We start from the raw sequence: 22,478 nt of genomic DNA, 5'->3' as shown, positions 1-22,478 counted from the left end.
ACCCAACTAGCTGCTGGGCCCTTTCAAAGACACTGAACATCCCAGGTCATGGAGATAATCTAATGTCATAGTAAATTATAATGAAATCATAAAGGGCAGATACTCGATGAATGGTGGTGGAGAGATGTCTCTCGATGAGCACTTGTGAGCCATCTGTGTTCTAGTCCAGGCCTCACGTAACTTTTTTAAAAAGAGCAAGTTATTTGTGCACAGCATACTTGCTGCTGTTACTTGTTTTAAGTTTTTTTCTTCTTTTCTTACATTTTATTTAGTGCATGTATGTATGCACACATCTGACGTGTGTGGATATCATAGGCTCTATCTCTTCACCTTGTAGGTAGGGCCTGGGGTTGGAACTCAAATCATCAGGCTTGGACACACACACACACACACACACACACACACACACACACACACACACACACAAAGCCTTTGCCTGCTGACACAACTTGCTGGTCCTGCTGCTGTTCATGTTGTGTCCTACCAATGCTCTCAGTCTCATGTGTTCTAATGGTTGGGTGGAATTTTAAGGCTTCTCTGTATGAAGTCTGCCTTCTACACTCTAGGTGATCAGACTTCCTTCTTTGGAATTTGATACTTTTTAATTTTCTTCTCCTGTTTATTCTTTCTACCAAAGTCTCCTATAGCATGCCAATAAAATAGGTATCATGAGCTATATGTCCTGTTCCAGCTCTCAGAGAAGGTGCTTCCAGCTCCCTCATTTCATGTTACCCACGCCCTTGTCATCATTCCAGCCCGTACTGAGTTATTTGCTGAATCCTGTCAGTGTTTTTATTATGAAGGGCAGCAGAATCTTACTGAGTGCTGTCTTCTATGTGAATTGAGATCACATATTTTTGTTCTTTATTCTCTTGATGTGATATCATACCTGTATTGATATGTTTGGTTCTTGCATCATTGGGCCAAATCTTACTTGATGTTTTGATGCTGTGGGAATTGGCATGTTACTATTTTGATAATTTTGGCATCTGTTCATCAGGGATGTTTCGGTGGTAGTTGTTGTGTTTTTGATTTTTATATCAGGGCTATGATGACCTAGTAGAATGAATTTGATAGAGTTTCTTCCTTTTTGGAATAGTTTGAGAATTACAATTTATTTTTCTTGAAATATTTTGTAGAAATGAGCAGTTATCCTCAAGTCATAGACGTTTCTTTAGTGAGAGATTCTTCCATGCCCTGTGAGCTAACGGGCTGCCTTAGGGTCTCTGCTGCTGTAAAGAGACACCATGACCTCGTTGAGTCTTACGAAAGGTAACATTTAATTGGGACTAGCTTATAGTTTAGAGATTTAGTCCATTACTGCCTTGGAAGCAGAGTACAGGTGGGCATGGTGCTGGACAAGGAGTTTAGAGTTCTACACCCAAAGCAGCAGGTAGCAGGAAGTGAACTGACCTTATCTTCTGAGGCCTCAAAGTCAGCCTCTGACACACTTCCCCTAACAAGGCCACACCTACTCCAGCAAGGCCACAGTTCCTAATCCTGTCATTCCCTATGGACCAAGCATTCAAACACAGGAGTCACTCTGTGGGGAGCATTCCTATTTAAAGCATCACAGGGACAAATGCCAGGCCTCAGGCATGCTGGGCAAATGGTTTACCACTAATGTGCATCCGCCTTCAAACCATACAGAACACTGACCTACTGCCTCTGTTTCATCAGTGTCTGCGGCTCATCTTTTCCCTGTCCTGGTTCAGGCTGTCCCGCTCGTATGTGCCCAGGGCGTAGCTCCGTCGTGTAGATTTTCCAGTCTGCAGGCGTATGACTATCATGACAATCTTTCTGGTGCATTGTGTTTTTGTGATACCACTTGTAATATTTCTCCTTTCACATCAAATTTTATTTTTTCTTTTATCTAGCAAAAGGTTTGTTGATTATTACCTTTCAAAAATCAGCTATCAATTTGATTATTAGTAGTTTATTTCTAGTCTCTATTTCACTTATTTCTGCTCTGATATTCAAGATTTCCTTGGGTTTGATTGTTTACCTAGGTCCCTAAGATGAGGCTCTTTGACACAGGAATTAACTACAGCCTGCTGCATTTATTGTACTGCATTTGATAAATAAACAGGCTTTGGTATGTAGTGTTTCCGTCAACTCGCGAGATTTTATGATTTTCTTTTCATTTCTTCAGGACCCATTGGCTGGTCCTGAGAATATTGTTTAATTTTAATGTATTTGTTTATTTTCTATTTTTCTTATTAATTTCTAAGTTTTGTTATGGCATTTTATTGAAGATTTGTGTTAGGATTTTAGTTTTTAAAATCTTGAGACCCATTTTGGTGCCTAACTTATAGTCTAGGTTGGAGAATGTCCTGGTGTTGATGGATTTTTGTTGTTGTTGTTGTTTTTGTTTTTGTTTACGAAATTTCGTTCTGTAGCCCAGGCTGGCCTCGAACCCATAACAGTTCTTTTTCTCAGGTTGTATAGTGCTGTGATGATAGGTGCGAGTCACCATATCAGGCTCACATTTTCAGTGATTTTTGTTTTTCCCATTTCCTTCCTGTCTTGCTAGTCTGTGACTAAACACCGAAGAAGAAAAGTGTGTGCTGGCTACAGTTTGAGGGACAGTGTCTACTGGTCCACAGTCAGGAAGCAGAGAGACACACAGACTGCTGCTGAGCTGGTTTTATTCCTTTTATTCAGTCCAGGACCGCAGACCATGGGATGGTGCTACCAACATCCAGGGCCAGTCTTCCCTTCTCAGTTAAACCTCCCTGGAAGTACCCTCTTAGAAATAGGCAGAGGTGTGTCTCTCTGGTGTTTCTAAGTCCAGTTCAGTTGTCAGTGAGGATTAACTACCAGGCACACTGGGGTCACTTTTTTCTCCTTCAGATTATACAGATAGCATGAACACTTCTCTACCCATGCATCAGTGGCCTCTTGGTTAACATATCCTGCGCAAACTTTCCCTTTTATATCTGGAGACAGAGTTAAGGCTTACAGTCTTATTTCTTAGTATGTGGCAGCTTGCTTTACCTTCCCTGATGTAGATCGACCTCTGTGATCCCCTCTTTTCTTCTCACTCATCTCTCGTGTACTTGTAGTAGTGCTCCCGAGTGTCATCTCCCATGTCTGTACACTGAGACTGAGAAAACTGTCGCCGAATGGTCATGGATCACTAAGTGTCCCTGGGCCCTGACTGCCTGCAGAACTCAGTTGTTCTGTGGTTTGATCCGTTCCCTAAGTTTATAAACTCATGCTATTTTATTTTGTTTTTCTATTTTGTCAGTGTACATTGGGAAGCCTTTTTAAAACCAACAGGTGAACAATCTTAAGTGGATTTCTTTTTTGGGAGAGGCACTGCTTAGGGTAGCTCTGCCTTCCTGTTTTAATAATTCTATTGTTCTCTTTTGTAGGATTCAGCTTAGCTGCATTTAAAAGGAACAAGAGGAAACTAGAGCTGGCAGAAAGGGTGGAAACAGACTTCATCCAGCTAAAGAGAAGAAGACAATCAAGTGCAAAGGTTAGGAGGTGTCTGAAGCGTTGGCTGGTGCATGACAGTGATATGGTTGACAGTCCATTGAATAGGATGTCCTATATATGTATATTAAAGCAGGGCCGGCTGCTGGGGCTCATTAAGTAAATGTACTTATTGTACTTACTGCAAAAGGTTCAACTGATGACCCCAGTTTTCCCAGAATCCACATGATAGGAGAGAACCGACTCCCACAAGTTTTCCTCAGACTTTCACACATGTGTTGTGATATTCTCTTGAACATGTGCACGTGTATATGCATAATACACATATACACGTTGGAATTTAAAAAGTAAAGCATGAGTTGGATGTTGTAGTGTATGCCTTTATTCCCAGTACTCTGGGAGGCAGAGACAGGTAGATATCTGAATTCAGGTCAGCCTGGTCTACAGATGGGAGGAAAGCCTGTCTTGAGAAAAATTTTTTTTTCTTTTTAAATGTGCTTTGATGTTTGGCCTTCGTATGCAGGCACACTGATGTGTGTCAGTGTGAGGGTGTCAGAACTTGAAGTTACAGACAGTTGTGAGCTGCTATGTGGGTACTGGAAATTGAACTCTGGTCCTCTAGAAGAGCAGGAATTGCTCTTAACTGTTTCTCTAGCCCCTTTCTTGAAGATTTGATCATGGAAAGAAACAGTGAATTTAATTTTAAAATGTAAACAAAAATTAATTTTAATAATGTATTTTAAGTTACTGAATTGAAAATACCTTTTGAAATATAATCAGTAGACAATTGATAGTGAGCTATTTTAAAGTTTCGTAACTGTTGAGAGTTGATGGGATGGCTCAGTGGTAGAAGTGCTGCTGTCATTTGATCCCCAGGGCCAACATGGTATAAGGACAGAACAGACGTCTCAAAGTTGCATGCTGTGGCGTTTGTGTATTTAAACACACAGATACACTTAACTAAATGAGTACATGTAATAAAATTGACTTTTGAAAATGTGAATTTACATATTTAGTTATTAGAATCATATTTGGCAGTGCCTGAAAATGTTTTAATATTAAACTTAAAATTGAATAAATTAAGAGATTCAGCTTCTCAGTGTTTGCCCACTCTGTATTTTATTTGCGTAGTAGGCACAAAATGCCACATTGTATTGCATTGCTTTGGTCCTTGGCAGGAGAGTGAAGTTGAAAGCTACAGTGTTCTCATCTTATGACTTTATTAGCACACAGCTCTTGATTGCTGTCAGGTCATATTCTATATGTTCCTTGTCTGTATCATGTTGTCTTTCGTTATTGCCTCATGAGCTGGTTTATGCTTTCTATCAAAGTTTCAAAGTACCAAATAAACCATCTTTCATAATAACAGGTATTTTTCAGTATGTTTCCTCATAGGATAATTAATCAAACAGGTTGGTCCAATTCTGCCTGTATAGCTCATGGTATGGGTTTTAGGAAATAAATAAGCAAGTTAATATGTAGATCTTGATGAGCGCTTGTATAGTGTGTTCCGTTGTGTGTATGTGTGTCTGCACGTGTGCATGTGAATTGTGTATGTTTGGGTGTGTTTCTGCATTCTTTATGATGCCTTGGTGAACAAGTTTAGGTCTTTTTGCCCTTTAAACCTGTTATCTGGTTTGCTTGTGAGTAAGTCTTGCATTCACGAGTTTGATCAGATAGCTCACAGGCTATAGAGTGTGGTCTGTCTCAGAAACAGACCACAGTTTGAAGACAGTTTCATCAGTTTCCATAACTAGGTATTCTTGCAGCCCCAGTCAGGTCAAGACAGCACTGCTGGTCCTGTTGTCCTTCAGTTAACCCCTCACCTAGATGGTAACCGTTCCTCCAGGTTTTACTGCCATCGATGCCTTCTGTTGCAGTCATATGGAATGTGGTTTTTTTCTGTTCACTTTTTTTCAAAGATTTCTACATGTCCTATCACTGGTTCCTTAAAACAAAATGAAAGAAAACAAACAAACAACAACAAAAAAATTGTAAATAATATTTCCTGGTGTGCATAGATTATAATTTGCTTTTATATTCTCCTGTCGAGACAGTTGTTCCTGGGTGTTTGCTGTGAGGCATAGAGCTGGTGTGAAATTCTTAGAGTTCCTTGTGTGGCTATTAGTTTAGAATTTTATGCTTTGAAGTATCACTGCCTTACCTATTCAGTTTTGTTTGTTTACATTCAAAAGTGATTGTGTGCTAGTTGTAAGAATGCAGTGGTGAACAAAATGCTCTAGTGAGACAGAGACTGGAAAATATATACCTATAACTAAGGTTACTATTATGTTTCAGTATGTTTGTTGTGTTTTGTTAAGAAAAAAGAAAAGAACAACATGATATGATATAGTGTTCTAGAAATGAGAGTATGAAGAGAGATTGCGTCCATTAGGATGCACAGCAGAGACCTACTTATGTGAAAAAGTGAGCTTTATAAATAGTCAGCAGAAGACTAGAACACCCAGAATGAACTGTGTGTTCAGAGCCCATTGTGGAGAGTTGTCATATTGGGGTAAGAAGTAGAAGAGAGTTAGTGTGCTTGAAGCAAAATGGGTTGGGGAGGAATCAGCTGAAGGACCAGATATGGGCTGGATCCTTCTGCGTGTAGTGCGTAAGGAAAGGAGTCTTTGCTTTATGTCAAGAGCAACCTATCAGTGTGCCGTGCTCCCATGCTGCTTGCAGTTGAATGTATCAGCATTCTCCTTGGGTTCATTGCTTTTTATTATTAAAATGACATAATCTGTTGTTTCATGTTAATCCTAGGAATAATGAGTTTAAAAAGACAGTTGTTTATTTGAAGACTAAGGTTTATCTGAATATTTAGTGCTCTATTGGAAAAGTAAATTAAAAAAAAACAGAATTGGCTCGTAAAGAAATGTTGGTGCATTATAATTATGGAAAAGTAAGCTAGTAAGATTGATGAAAACCATAGAAATCCATTTATTCTTTATATAGAATGTTTTGTTAATATTTTTATTTTCTTGTTCTCTTTTATATATTGTGAAAGTCAAAATCATAGGTCATTTCATTCTGTCTATTAAGAAAAACAGTATGGAACACTGTCTGAGGATCTACATTCAAAAGATCAGGCTAGGCATGTATCCCAGTGCTGGAGCCTTTGTCTAGTACACACAAGGCCCTGGGTTCAATTCCCAGCACCATGAAAAAAAGGATGAAATCGTTAAGGTGTTGCTGAATTTTGCATCACCAGTAAAGTACCGAGACAGTTTTTCTTATGAGAAAGTTGCTTTCTTTTGGGTTAGAGGTTTTATGTGTCCACTGGCCTGATGCTGTCATGCCTCTGACAAGGCAGGCACACCAAAGCCATGGCCATGGTAAAGGAAATCTGCCCATCTCTCAGTGAGCAGAGAGTGGGCTAGGCTTTCCATGTCCCCAAGTGTACTCTGCAGGGACCTAGTCCACTGTTTTCTCCCATTTCTTAGTAGTTCTACAACCTTTCCAGTATTGCCTGAGGCTAGCAACCAAGCCTGCAACACCAAAGGACACTGCAACACACATGCATTTAAACACACACTTCTTTGTATTTCCTAGTGTATTTTCATCTCCTGAAAATGTGTACCAACCCTTCATTACATTGGAAAGGTTGCTGTGATAGGTAGAAGTATTAATTGTGAAGTTGGTTATATGAGCAACTACATGTTCACGGACAGTAGTTTTATAGACAGAGCAAGAAAGTGATATCTATGATGAAATTATTGACAAAATAAGGAATATACACCCATATTGACACACACCCTGGATAGTGAGACTGTGTGAGAGATTTGCACATGAATCTTAAGGCAATTCAAGATGTCAGTGCTAAACAAAGAATTCTCAGCTGAGGAATATTGAATGGCTGAGAAGCACCTAAAGAAATGTTCAACATCCTTAGTCATCAGGGAAATGCAAATCAAAACAACCCTGAGATTCCACCTCACACCAGTCAGAATGGCTAAGATAAAAAACTCAGGTGACAACAGATGCTAGCGGGGATGTGGAGAAAGAGGAACACTCCTCCATTATTGGTGGGATTGCAAACTGATATAATCACTCTGGGAATCAGTCTGAAGGTTCCTCAGAAAATTGGACATAAGACTACCCGAGGACCCAGTTATACCCTTCCTGGGAATATACCTAAAAGATGCTCCAACATATAACAAAGACACATTCTCCACTATGTTCGTAGCAGCCTTATTTATAATAGCCAGAAGCTGGAAAGAACCCAGATGTCCCTCAGCAGAGGAATGGATACAGAAAATGTGGTACATCTACACAATGGAGTACTACTGAGCTATTATAAACAATGACTTCATGAAACTCATAGGCGAATGGATGGAACTAGAAAGTATCATCCTGAGTGAGGTAACCCAATCACAAACACACACGGTGTGCACTCATTGATAAGTGGATATTAGCCCAAAAGCTCGAATTACTGAAGATAGAATCTACAGACCACGTGAAGCTCAAGAAGAAGGACAACCCAAGTGGGAATTCTTCACTCCTTCTTAAAAGGGGGAACAAAAATATTCATAGGAGGAGATATGAAGACAAAGTGTGGAGCAGAGACTGAAGGAAAGACCATCCAGAGACTCCCCACCTGGGGATCCAGCCCATATACATACAGCCACCAAACCCAGACAATATTGTTGATGTCAAGAAGTGCAAGCTGATAGGAGCCTGATATAGCTGTCTTCTGAGAAGCTCAGCCAGAGCAGGACAAATACAGAGGTGAATGCTAGCAGCCAACCATTGAAGCGAGAATGGGTTCCCTGTTGGAGGAGTTAGAGAAATAATTGAAGAAGCTGAAGGGTTTGCAACCCTATAGGAAGAACAACAATACCAACCAACCAGAGCTCCCAGGGATTAAACCACCACCCAAAGAGTACACATGGACAGACCCATGGTTCCAGCTGCCTATGTAGCAGAGGATGGCCTTGTTGGCACCAATGGGACGAGAGGCCCTTGGTTCTGCCAAGGCTGGGCCCCCTAGTTTAGGGGAATGTCAGCGTGGGGAGGTGGGGAGTGGTGGGTGGTTGGCTGGGGGAACACCCTCATAGAAGAAGGGGGAGGGTGGATACGATAGGGCCTTTATGGACAGGAAATCGGGAAAGGAGATAACATTTGAAATGTAAATAACAAAATATCCAATTAAAAGAAAGATGTAGAAACTGGGACAACCAGGAACCACCTGAAGGAAAAGGAGACACTGGGAAGGGGAGGGGAGGGATGGAGGGGAGGGATGAAGGGAGAGGGAGAGGACTATTGGAGGAGCATGTGTTTTAAAGTCTTTGCTGGGCCATGTACTGTTGAGGAATGGCTGCTGGGTTTGGTACATGGAGACTGTTTAGATCAACCATATGTGTGATGCAGTGGATTGGAGATGGGCATGGCATGGGTTGGTTGGGGCAGGGTGGGGTGGGAAGAAGAGTCAGTGTGGCTTTTGAGAAGTTTTTCATGGAAGTGAGAGAGACAGTGAGGAAGAGTTGATGCCTTTGCACCTAATTTCTGTGAATTAACTCAGTTTTGCGAACTTAGTTTCTAGCTGTAGGTTCTGTAAATTTTAGGGTGTAATATTTTAAAAAGACATGTAGGTTTTTAGGAATTATCTCTTAGTGATTGTATTTCCTTTTTTTTCATCATTGCCTTTTTTATGTGACTTATGTGGTAAAAAGGAGAAAGATAACTATTTAACTTATTATATTTTAATATGAAAATGGTAGTAAACATTTGTCCCTGCTCTCTCAGGGTGGGCTTACTTAGCTTTTCTTCTATCTCTTATTGTATATTAATACTTGATACTTTTGTTCTGAGACAGAAAGCAGAAGGTACCTAGTCAGCATGAGTTTTATTATAGGTGGATGCAGAAACAGTACTATTGGGATGGCGCCTTTAGCTTGTTGGTCTACTCTGTACTTGGTTCATGCCACAGGGAGACTAAGTTATTCGTGACCGAGAAGACATTTATATTTAGAAAACAGACACCATGCATCTAGACCATAGTCTAGATTTCATAAACATCAATTTCAAACAGTTAGCCCTGGATATGATTGGGAGGAACTGTTATTCTTAGCCTATTAAGAGAAGTTGGGGGTATTGTTTGATCTCAACATTTTTGATGTTTCAGACTTTTCTCTTTTCATTCTTCACAGCATATTGCCTAAATGGTTTCCATCTCCTTTTCTGTAGTAACAGATTCTGCAGTCGAGTGTGCATAGTTACCCTTGCTTCCTCTCACCACGTGCATGATGTAATTTAAGCCTTCAGTTAATTTTTGTTGGCTCGTAGGTCAGTGAGCACTTAGGCAGGGTAGTGCAGCCCGTGCCCATTGTCTGAGTGTGTTTTTTTGTCTCTAACAAACATATTTAGAGAAATAAGTTCTGCTTTTGTGCTTTCATACCATGTCGTGTGTTCAAAACCACTCGAAAGAGATGCTCCGACTTTTAATTTTGGTTCTTTAGCCACCACACAGGGACATTAAATTAGCCACATGTTTCAGAAAGGAAATGTTGGGACTTGCTTTGTGTGCTTCATATAAATATATTCTATTCTTTTGAAGTATATTGTGGGTAATGTTTTCCCCTTTTCCCCTCCATCTTGAAGTTATTATGCAAGCGCTTAACTGCATCATTCTAAATCACTGTGTTTTTTTGGGTGAGAGATAGGTTAAGATCAAAGAAAATGAGTGCCCCCAAAACAACATATTTTCTTCACATTGTTCCGTTTGTACACGCCTGTGCATTTTGTGTGCAAGGAGGAGTATCATTGCCATTCTCTTGAATGTTGCTTTGCTTGATCTGTTGCTCTGTGACTTTCAAGAAGAGAGTAAGTAGAAGTGTGGACTTCTCTCACTTTCGTAAAGAGATGCTCATTACATATTATGCTCTATAAAATGGGAAATTCTTCCCTTTAAGTGATTAGCTTCCCTTTGAGATCATTGCCTTTAATGATGGGTAATATATTAAAAATCAGTAATCACCTCTAAGAATGTTTATCACCACCTGAGTCTGTAGTATAGGTTTTCTGTGTTACTTGGTGCTAGGTAGGTCAATCTTTAGACTTGTTGCTACCTCGTGTGTTTGTTTAGATGGGGTTTGGACGTTCAGCGTGTTTTCTTAGGATGTCTTCATTTTCAGGTATTCGTTTGTGTAGGGTGTGTGGGCATGTGCACGCTATGGAATGCTTGTGGAGATCAGAGGGCAACGTGCAGTATTCAGTTCTCTGTCCACCGGGTGTGCCCTGGGGTTACCCTCAGGTAGATGTGCCTGTCTGTGCTCCTGAGCACTGGGACTGCAGTGCACTCCAGGCCCCTCCTCACTTGCTGCCTTTTAGTTTGGCTTGTTCGTGTCTGTCCAACACTGTATGTTATTAGCTTGTTTATTTGAAAACTTGATTTTTTTTTTGGTAAGGCCATCATTAGACAGAATTTCTTCTTAGAACTGCCCTGTATCCTAAAAGTTGAGGTAAGTTTTCCTTTTCAGTGTTTCTAAGAATTTTTCATTTCCTCGGTGGTTTTGTTAGGTACTGAGGTCATTTAAGTGTGTATATTTTAATCTTTCAGTACTTGTGTTCTTCTGTTTTTCATGTACTATTGATTTCTAGTTTTACTCTACTATGATGTAAAAAGATGTAAGAGTTTGTTTCAATTCCTTTATGTTTGCTAAGTCTTGTTTGGTGACCTAAAATGTGTTCTATTTCAGAGGAGATTCAATTGGATATTGTGAAGAATTCCATTTACTAGATCATTGGTTATCAACCTTCCTAATGTTGCAACCCTTTAATAATATAGTTCTTCATGTTGTGGTGACCTCCAATCATAAAAGTATTTTCATTGCCACTTCATAATTGTAGTTTTGCTACTGTTAAGAATTGTAATGAAGGGCTGGAGAGATGGCTCAGTGGCTACGAGCACTGACTGCTCTCCCAGAGGTCCTGAGTTCAAATCCCAGCAACACATCTGTGGCTCACAACCATTTGTAAGGGGATCTGATGCTCTCTTCTGCTGTGTCTGAAGACAGCTACAGTGTGCTCATATATATAAAATAAGTAAATCATTAAAAAAAAAGAATTGTAATGAAAGTATCTGTGTTTTTTGATGATCTTAAGTAACCCCTGTTGAGAACCACTGTGTTAGATGGAATATTCTGGAGATATCTGTTATGTCTATTCTTTTTGTTTTGTTGCTGTTAATTTTATTCTAGGACAGTGAAAACTCCTAGTATTGTTGCTCTGTCATTGTATGAGGGCCTATTTGACTTTGTTTGGTTTTGAAATTGCTGGTCCTAATATTCAATATTAACCTATTTACAGCTGTCATATCTTATTGATGAAATGTTTTGTTAAAATATACTGACCTTTAAAAAAGATTGATTTATTTTATGTGTGTGGGTATTGTGTCTGCATGTATGTCTTTGTACCATTTGTAACCTTGGTGTTCGAGGAGGCCAAAAGAGCCTGTCCGGTCCCCTGCAACTGGAGTTACAGCTGGCTGTAAGCCTGTATGTACATCCTAGGAAACTAAACTGTGCCCCGAGTAGCTCTTAACTTCTGAGCTTCCCGAAGAGCCCATACAATGGCCTCTCTAATCCCTATAGTGGACTGATTGATGTTTGTTAGAGTGCTCTCTCTCGCTCTCTCTCTCTCGCTCTCTCTCTCTCGCTCTCTCTCTCTCTCTCTCTTTCTCTCTGTGTGTGTATGTGTGTGTGTAATACCAGAATAGCTGTACCATCTTGTCCCATTCTCTTAGTATATCTTTTGCCTCTAAGCCTATGGGTAACTTTAACAGTGAGCTGTAGTTTTTATGACAACAGACAGCTGAGTCTGTGTTTTAATTCAATCAGCCAATCTCGCATCTCTCTATTTGTGATTGCAGGCCATTTGAGCGTATTGCTGAGAGGCACTCACTAACACTTACACTTTAGTCCATTGTTTTCTTGTTGGTTAGATGCTGTTTATCTTTTGCTTTCTCCCCTGTCAGTGTTTGCTGATTTCCTCTGTTAAACAAGGTTTCCTTCATGGCTCCCATTCACCCTCCTTTCATGAAGTTTGTTTGTTCCTGCATGATCAAGGCTGTCCTCCTCCTGTTGTCGTACTCCTTCAGGAATCTTCTGCAGTGTTGGCTTGGTTTCTACAAATTCCTTAGTGTGCAGTCTTCTTGAAATGCTGTTACTTCATTAAGAAATAGTGAGTAAAAAGAAAGAAATTTTGTTGAATATACCATCTTCCTTAGCAGAGTCTTACTTCAGGACTTGAAATGTTTTATCACGTGGTCTTCTGGCTTTTATCTCTGAAGATGAGAGATGTTGTTAATCTTGACATATTGATTTGTTTTCTTACATCTTTTTTAAAATTTCAGTTAAAAACATTTTATTACATTTATTTATTTATTCATTCATTCATTCACTCATCCCCCCCCCCCCATCTCGTGTGAATATAAGGACTATGCTGCATGCATGTGTGGAGGTCAGAGGGTAACTTGAAGAAGTACGTTTTCTTCTACCACATGGGTCTTGGGCTCCAACTCAGGTCTCTTGATTCGACAGCAGGTACCTTTAGTCTACTGAGCTATGGCACTGGCCCTTTCTTCTTATATATTTTGATATTGTTTGTTTTATGTTTCTGACTTCTTGACTAAATGTGTTGTAAGGATCTTCTGTGATCATGATTTTTGGGAATAATCCTAAATGCTGCTTGCATTTGAGTAATTTTTTTATATTTGGGGAATTTATGCTACAATTTCATGGATATATTTCTTGTGTCTTTACTTTTTAATCTCAATTTTCTATCCCATTGAACCTTTCTTGATGGTATCTAGACTATCCTATATAATGATTGGTGCCCATTTATTTTTCCTTATTTTTAATTTTATTTCCTTGACTATGTTGTCTATTCCTAATATCTTATTTCTGTTTGTTAGAGTCTTTGGTTATGTTTTCCAGTGTACTTTTAAAATTTTTCATCCATGAGTTTTTAATTTCTAATATTTACATTTATTTCTTTTCTTCAAAAATCTAAATTTCTTTGGTTAACTTTTCTTCATGGTAGTAACTTTTTTATCCATGTTTCTGATCTACTGTGTTGGTACAGAAACAATTGGAGGTTTTGCAATGTTGAAATTTGCCATGTGATATTGGAACACATTCTCAATAAACATGGTTATGTTATGCAATATTTTAATACACATTTCTCACTTTACTATCTTTTGTTAATGACTTACTTTCTGATTATTTTATTCTATGGAAATGATTTTAAACCAAAACCAAATTGGAATGTTTTTCTTGTCTGAGTTGAAATAATTTGTAAAGCAGTTGAGACAACTTGGAATGTCAGCAGTGTGCGGGTCTCAGGAACTTGTAGTGAATGTATAGGGCAGTGGTCCAGGGAGCCCACGCCCCAGAAGAGGTGATGTGAACCTTGCACAATACTTATAGCCTCAGAACAACAACATTTTAAAGAGTAAAAAAGAGGAAGGGAAAGAAAATTTGCACATGACAGCAGAAAAGACCTCAAGAAAGTCTTACAGAGATGAAATGTTGCATTAAAAATAGTGACCCCAAGTTCCCCATCCTTTCTCAATTGATTGCTTGATAATCACAGAGTCTACATGAATTATACTGTTTTTTTTTAAATTTATCAATCAGATTTATATGTTAAATTCTCAGTCCACAATACATCCTCACAATGAACTCATAAACAATTGATAAGGATATAAACCGCCCACCTAGATAGCTTTGCCTTCAGAAATGCATACCAACTACATTGGCAATTCAAGACCATCCATATCTGGGTCATTCTCTGTCTCCGTCTTGATTCTCCTCCTCCCTTTCCTTCTCTCCCACCTTACAAAAGCTTTGTCCCACCTTATTTTTTTTTTATTGTCCAATCATGGACAGAAATTGCCTATTTCTTCTACAGACTAAATGCTGTCCAGAAAAGGACACACTGCAGAATAGTCGACTGACAATCTCTGCCGAGCCAGAATGATCAGCCCTTCATAATTCTGTGTTACAAAGTCTGTCAGATGATCCTAGGCCAGAAGACTGAAGACTTCTCTCACATGTTATTAAAAGGAGACTGTGCAAGTAGACAATTGTCTCTTCAACCTGTCTCAGTTCAGGAAGCTGTATTAGGCTTCCTAAATTTTCAGATAATATTGGTCATTCTCAGATTTCTGACGGGGTTGAAACTAGTTATAGTCTCATAACCTATCCAGGCTGTTTAACTTTGAGAAGACATATTTAATTGGAAAGTTATCAGATAGTATACAAGCTAGCCAGGACATAACATAGATTTTAAGCCTTTCTTAAGTTGGAATAGATAACTAAATGTTCTGTTTAACTGATAAAATGTTTGACTGGGTGTTAGGTATATTTTATACCTTATAAATTACAAAATGATAATAGTTGTGTTCAGCTTACATTTGAAGAAAAGTTTTTTTTCTTTCAATTAGACAGAAAGGATGAAGTGTAGGTTGATATCTATATGCAGGTGAGAGCTGGCACAAGTTAGGTCAAGGCCATGATTGGACAGTAAAAAATGAATTATACTCTTACAGAACCCAAAGCAAGGGTCACAGGATAATATGCTGAAAGCTGGCCAGCAGACTACTGCTGCTGCAAGGAAAAAGCCTGAAAACTGAACTGTGCAGTAGTTATAGAGAAGCAAACTTTGTTAGAGCCAGGATATCAAAAGCGCTGTAGGTACTGGTATTCAACAGTTAATTGCTGAGTAGTGGAAGAATCGCTTACAACCACACTAACTGCTGTGGTTGGATTTAACCGTCAGTTTGGCATAATTTAGAAATATCTGGGGTAAAAAATTTTACCTGAGGATTTGTCTATATTAGATTGGCCTGTTGGCATCTAAACCCCCCTATGGGAGGTTATTTTGATTATTAATTAGTGTAGGAGGTTTCATCCCACTATGGGTGGCACCAACTGGATATATCAAAGTTAGTTGAACACAACCCTAGCAGCCAGCATGCAGCATCCTCCATTTTTGTGCAGTGCTTATTTGACTGTGAGATGAAATTTTTGGTCAAGTTCCTCAAGTCCTGGAAGGAGAGAACAGAAACCTACAAGTTCATTGCCTCTGTCATGTGTGACCCCAGCATGTGTGATACCGCCACCCATAAATAAATGTCATTTTAATAAGTAAACAATCAAGAATGACCCTATAAATTATTTTTTGACTCTATAAATTATTAAACAGAGCTCTAGTCTTAGAGTACTATGAAAAGACCAGAAAAATCTGTGAATCATGATGTAGCAGAATTCCATGCTCAAGACAGAGAAAATAGACTCAATAAAATTACAGCAGAAACTTTCCAAAGTCTAGGAAAAGAAAAATTTATGTAGGTGTAGGAGGCATTTAAACACCAAAACAATAAGATCAGAAGTGAATTCCTGTATTGAAGTTAAACACTAAGTGAGCCTGAGAGAAGCTCCACATCACACGTGGAGGCGTGCTTTGAGGATGACAGCACATGTCTCAGCGGAACTTTAAACGTGGAGAGGCTTAGAAGGTGTCGTTTTCTATTTAGCTTTTTTACTTATGAATTTGTTAGTCTCAATTCTGTTTTTGCTCATGCTTCAGTATTTATGGAGTAATAATTGGTAACAACGTAACAGCTAATTCTCTGCCTCCTAAGGCTTTAATTCTGGTCCTACTTTAAGGACTAGCTCCAATTCCACTGAGATCAAAATACATTTCCCCTCTACTTAGTAGGTGATTCAAGCGTGAAGTACTTTTCAAGCTATATTGTTTACGCTTTACCTCTGCCACTTTCAGATTGCTGTGTATGCTTGTTATTTGTATTAGCTCATGAATGGACGGATGTTTAATCTTATCCTTTCTACAGTTCATAGAGAGTGTCATTTATTTAAGTTAGTACTAATCTAAAACTGATTCTGGTATTATTTTCAAAGAAAAAATGTTATTTTATTCATCTCATAGACTCAACAAAAGTTTGGTTTTGTGAGATGGTTTAAATATATGCTGGGTCAAAATCCATGCTTAAGTTTTTGATAATAAACTTGTATGTAGGAATTTACAACAAAAAGTAGAAGTTAGGTTAGTTGAAATATTAAATAATATTGTTATTCTTCAGTATTGTAGCTATTAAGATACATAAGCAGGAAAGGGAAACAAGGACCAGGAAATACTGAGACTCCTGAAAAGGTAAGTACGGAAGTGTCCACAAGGGGGCGTGCCCACCCAGAGAAACATGAGCAAGTACCTCTCCTGTCACACAGGGTGAAAATGCCTGCTTTACAAATGTTCTTCCAGGCCTTGTCCCCATCCTAGGAGAGGATTAACCTCAACACATGAAGAATGCCCATTCATTTCTTGGCACATGTTTATTGTGATGTGTGACTTTGCAAGTGTGGGCAAAGGCTTTATAGAATGAAAATGTGGATTACCTTGTAACCATAGGTGTTTATAATTGACTGAGCATTATTGCAAATTACAAGTTTGTAAATGTTCTTTTCTTTGAAGTATAGTGATAGCATTTTAGTTTTGTAAGCACCGTCACCTTTTCTGTGAAGAAGTGTGAAGGTCCATGGAATACATTTGGAACGTTAACCACCCCCCTTTTTTTTTTTTTGGTTCTTTTTTTCGGAGCTGGGGACCGAACCCAGGGCCTTGTGCTTCCTAGGCAAGCGCTCTACCACTGAGCTAAATCCCCAACCCGGAACATTAGCCCCTTAAAGCACAATAGTGCTGCTTCATTTGTTTGCTGTTAGTCTGTCTCTGTGAGAGTTTCACCAGGAGTTTATACTGACAAATGCACAGGCCTTAAGCACATGGTGTTATGTGATCTTTAGGTTTCCTTTTATTTTCACTCTTATTGCTGAATATTCTTGTAGAGTTTTAAAAACAGGTTGTAGTTAGTGAAGAATGCATTTGGTGCTTAGGATCTGCCTTTATATACGTGGCTCTGTGGCATTAAGCAGTAAAGGGAAAGCCTATCACTTGCTGTGTGCCAAGAACAGTGAGAGCTACGGGGCTGGATGGAGAAGTCTCCTGAGCGCTGCTGACTTCCTCTCGGCAGGCTCATGTAGAGGGAGTAGGGCCAGCAGCCTACAAGTAGGTGAGCTTGGTTGAAGCATAGGATCTGCACGCGTAAGAAGTAAAGGGCACGTAAGAAGATCGGCAGGGCTGCTCCATTTTATTGTAACAAAATGCTGTGCCAGCCCAGCTGCTCTTTACAGTTTGTCTCCAGTAGGGACCTACCTAGTTAAAGTGTCTGCAGGATTTAACAAAAATTAAAGGCCCTGGAGAAATTAAGTGCACAGCCAGAGGTGTTTTCCCTACCCCAAACTCTACTTTTATTTGTTCTAACTGTACCTGGTACCAAACAAGTAGAATGATTGGAAGTGTGTGTGAATGGGGATCATCCTAGGAACTGTTTGTGTCAAATGTAGGCTTCTGAGTGTCATAAGCCTCTGAAAACATCATTGAGGTTAATTGAATGGTATTTGATACTCTAGGGCATATTATTAATAATGTCTTAAAATATACAATGCTCCTTGCCCATTTCTTTAGCTCTTTGACTTATCTGTTTTCTAATAAGATTTCAGCCTACTAGAGAACAAAGGAGAACGAGCATATGAACCTTTCACGTTCTTGATCCTTTCTAACATACTTACCTTTAGTTACATTTTTGAGTTTGAATAACTTTTGTTTTTGTGGCTATACTCATAATTAGCTGGCCAAACAGATAATGCTCTGCTTATAAAATCTCATGGCATATAAAGCAACTTAATAGTGTTTTATTAAGTCAGTATTAATTATTCTTCTTCAATATGGAGAGGGTCCCATTTAAATCCTGGTTAAGTGGCCCATCCTAATTGTTAGAGTGTTTCTCTGGCAGGAATAAGATCCAGATTGTCTGTGTTACATTCTAGTCCTTTATCTGGTATTCCCCACTGCTTTAAGACTCAGTTCAAAGGCCAGTGGAGTTCTGGCATTTAAAAGTGTAATTTTATCCAGAGAAAGTGAGGGTAAGCCCAAAATGAAAGAAAGCCTATGTCCCAGGCTTTGGCCAGGTGTTCCTGGAAAGAGCTAAATTGGACAACTAAATTGAAAAATATTGCCTGCTCTTATAAAGAGTTTGTTGCCATCTATTTAATTAACAATGTTTTAGCTTGCTTATTTATGTGTCTTTTAATCGTCCCAGGTACTGAATTCATATCCCATTAGCATGTGGTACTGTCGCTGTCATGAAGTAGAGCCCCTATGAAATGCCTCCTTGTGGGGGGTTTTCAGACGTTGGTTTGATTATAGCACTTTTGTCGCTTTGTCCAAGGGAGAAACAGTTGAAGCAAAACTTTGGGATAAGTATCACTTATTAAACCTTTTAGGAAATAGGAAACTTGGGGAGTGAAGAGAACTGAATCAAAAATAAGAAGAGTATGATACAGTGTCAGATGACTTCAGTGGGCAAGAAGGCAGTAAATCTGGCGAATAAGACATTGACTGTAAGACTGTATGGTCAAAATCGAGACGTGTTTCTTTGTAGATAGAGTGAGAGGTGCAGTGTATGATGGGTAAATCTTTAGAGGTTTATTTTGAACAGTAGACTAATGGGCATGTAAACCTCCCTGAAGTAGTCACCCTGTGTGAGAAACGGTCTGGACTGGAGTGTGGAGGCAGCCATGGACCCATAGCAGTGACCTGTAAGGGCAGGCCTCCTGGAGATGGTGTGCAAAAGCATCGCACTAGAGAAGATCTAAAGATCACAATCAGGAATGGAACTAGATCCCCAGCAGGAGAGCATTTTCCGCCATGATGAGCTGACGTCTTGTGTGCACCTTGAGCAAGATTCTCTTTCAGAGAGTCCAAAGTAGGAGCTACTGGTTCATGGTATTAGTTCTCTACAGAGGAGCCCCAAGCCGCCTAGAACAAACCAGTGCATAGTGTTTTTACAGTGGAAAGAACATTGTGTTCAGGGAATTCAAAGGCAGAGACATCTCTGGGAAATGACTCAGGAAACCTTTTTCTGGAGTATTTTGAGGCTGCAGGATTTTAAGATGGGGTGGGGGTGGAGAAACCCACAGATGGTCTTTTGCTGAGATATCAGTGGTTGTATATCAGATTGAGTTCATTCAGTTTGCTTAACAATTTTCCCCACTCAGAACCAAATTTGCTTGTTTGCTCTTTGTAGTGTTAATTTCTTCAGCAATTTTTCATCTTACCTGCAGTGTTTTTCTAGATACTGTGATTAACCTGCTCTCTTTCTGACTTCTTTAATTGGACAATGGTTTTCCAAAATCAGCTTTTATATGTAAATTTCCTTCCAAGCACTGTTTCTCTTATACCCCACATTTGTGAAAGTGTTGTGTTATTACTCGTGGGGCTTTGTTTCCATTTAGTTTTATTTGAGCCACAAATTCTCCAGAAGTGTTTTATTTTTAATTTTCAAATTTTATTGATTCCTGTGTTTTATAGTTAGTGTGTATTCTTTTTGATGTTGCTTCTTGAAATTTGTTGTGATTTATAGCTTCATGTATGATAACTTATAAACATTCCTGTGTGCTTTTAAGATAGTGTTTGTTGCTTAGTTGCTGAGAACACCATATGCACACCTGTCACTCCAGCTGTAATGTATTGTCCATGGCTGGTTTTTTAACCATTTTTTTCTTACTTTATCTACTTATGATGGCAAGAAATGTTTTGAAATAGCTCATTACGGTTTGCTGATTATTTTCTTTGTGATTTTTACTTTACATTCATTTAAAGCAACCTCACATATGTCTTTTAAGTAATATGAATTTAGACTTTTCTTCTCAGTGAAGCAGAATGTTGAACATTTATCATTCTTTTTGTTTCTGTTAATGCTTTTTGTATGAAATGCATGATATTAGCATACCTTCATTGTTTAGGTTGCTATTTGCGTAATGGATCTAAATCTCCTATCTGGTCTTTTATTTTTAACTTGTTCTGTAACTTTTGTGCTTTAAATATGTTACTTAGAACTAACATAGAGCCAGGGCTGGAGGCCGAGTATAGCGGTGAAACACATGCATAGCATGTGGGGGCCTTGGTTCAGAAATTATCACTGCAAACAAAGTTAAAGTTAAAAACTCAAAAAAGGAAGATTTTAAAAACAACAGCAGTTAAACATTATTAATACAATATTTTTAAAGACAATATTGTTTTTATTGCAGATGTAGATTTGCCATTTGACTTACTTCCATGTTTCTATATTCATAACAGCCTTTGGATTTTTCTTTTGTTTTTTTTGTTTTTCTTTTTTTCTCTAGTGGGTGCTATACTGGGGATTAAGACCTAAGACTTCATTCATGCTAGGCACATGCTCTACCATTGGGCCATAATATGCCCAGCTCTTTTGAAGTGTATGATTCATTCATTCATTCATTTGTATCTTAGAGATAGATATCAGCTTGTATTTTAAGTGTTGACATACGATAATGAAATATGCAAAAGTCCCTGTCCTCTTAAGGCTTATAGTGCTGTGGTAGAAATAGACAATTTTCAGCTGCAGAGATGGCTCAGCAGACTTTAAGAACATTGCTGGCCCCCCAGATGACATGAATTGATTCTAAGCACACACATGGCAGCTTGCAAGCATCTTGTGACTTCAGCCCTTGGGGAGCTGACTTTCTCATCTGGTGTTTACAGGCACCAGGTGTGCCCATGGCGCACCAGCATTCTTGCAGGCAACAAACACACACACACACACACACACACACACACACACACACACACACACTTACACTCACACTCACACACACAAATATAAATGGAAAGAAATAGTTTAAATTAAAAATAGTTTAAATAATTTGAAAACAATAACAGTTTAAATAAAGTTAGTATTTTAGATGACGATATTATTTCATAGAAAAAAATTAAGTAGACCAAAGACAGTCTAATGATACATGTGTGAGTGTATGGTAGGCAGGACGCATGAACAGTCAAGACAGACTGCAGTTTTATAGGGAATGACCACTCAGGTTTCTTTAAAGGAAGGTCTCCTGTTTATGTATTTACAAGCACATTTATTTAACTTTGTTTTTAACATATAATTTAATTGATTATTTATTTAGACTTGTATCTTTTGGGGGGAAGATACCATGCCAACCATGATCTTCTGTCAAATTAGCTTTTGGGAATTTATCATTTCATTATAAGTGGTTTCCTTCCCCCCCATCCCCATTCCTGTCCCCTTTTGACAAGTTCTCCAGCTTTTGGATTCTTTGTTCCATCGTTAGTTCTGGAACATTTAATTCATTTTCTAATTAATTTTCTGCTTTATTATATATTACACATGATATATATATATATATCTCCATTATTCTGAGTTTGACGGAGATTAGATGGTGTTTTATCTGTATCTCCTTTATTTCTAAAAATTTCCATGGTACCTTTCCTATTTTGCTTACAATTGCTAAAAAATGTGTTACTGTGTTTAAACACATGAAAATAGAAAAAATAGAAAAATTGTATTTATTTTAAAGATCATACATCCTAGGTATAAAATTTGATGAATTTTGACATGTGTATAATCTTGTAACCCATAAATAATATTTCCATTACTTATTAACATTTCCTCATCTTCTTAGACACTGTCCCTTTGACTTAAGGCACTTCTCAATTGCTTTCCTTATATTTCCACTTGTTTCAAACTTGATACAAGTGGAAATATCGTTGCTGTGTTGTATGTTTCTCCTCATACTGTGTTTGCCTGAAACACATTGTTATGTGCCATATTGCATTTAATTGCCAAGCAGTCCTCTGCTATTGATGACATCATAATTTGTCTGCATGTTATTCTGTTGATTGACATTTAGTTCTTATAAATATGAACAGTCTGAATTTCCTTGGCAAGTTTTTATGATGCTGCTTTATTTCTCTGTGATAAATCCTTAAGCGTTTAGCTGAGTCATGCTAGTGTTATACCTCTTATAGGTTTTTAGAATTTGATTTAGAATTAGAAGTGTGGTTAGCATTTATTCTACACAAGTAAGAAGTCAAATTGGATGTGTTTATTATTAAATGTTTAAACTCATTTC

At 38.5% G+C, this 22,478-nt stretch overlaps 1 protein-coding gene across 26 annotated transcripts in view; it reads left to right on the top strand.

Moving 5' to 3' along the window:
* Positions 1-22,478, top strand: part of Tasp1 (taspase 1) — a 237,062-nt gene that overhangs the window by 90,502 nt on the left and 124,082 nt on the right. For all 26 annotated transcript variants that reach the window (XR_015682984.1, XR_015682983.1, XR_015682982.1 and 23 more), the window contains 1 exon segment: positions 3,378-3,484. Coding sequence is in view for 16 of the 26 variants with exons in the window: in XM_087652188.1 (XP_087508314.1) it covers positions 3,378-3,484 (107 nt within the window). In the remaining 10 variants the exon portion in view is untranslated.

The sequence above is a fragment of the Rattus norvegicus genome, chromosome 3, assembly GCF_021556685.1.
Source record: "Rattus norvegicus strain SHRSP/BbbUtx chromosome 3, alternate assembly SHRSP_T2T, whole genome shotgun sequence".
NCBI lineage: Eukaryota > Metazoa > Chordata > Mammalia > Rodentia > Muridae > Rattus > Rattus norvegicus.
This window is presented reverse-complemented; position numbering and strand designations above follow the sequence as displayed.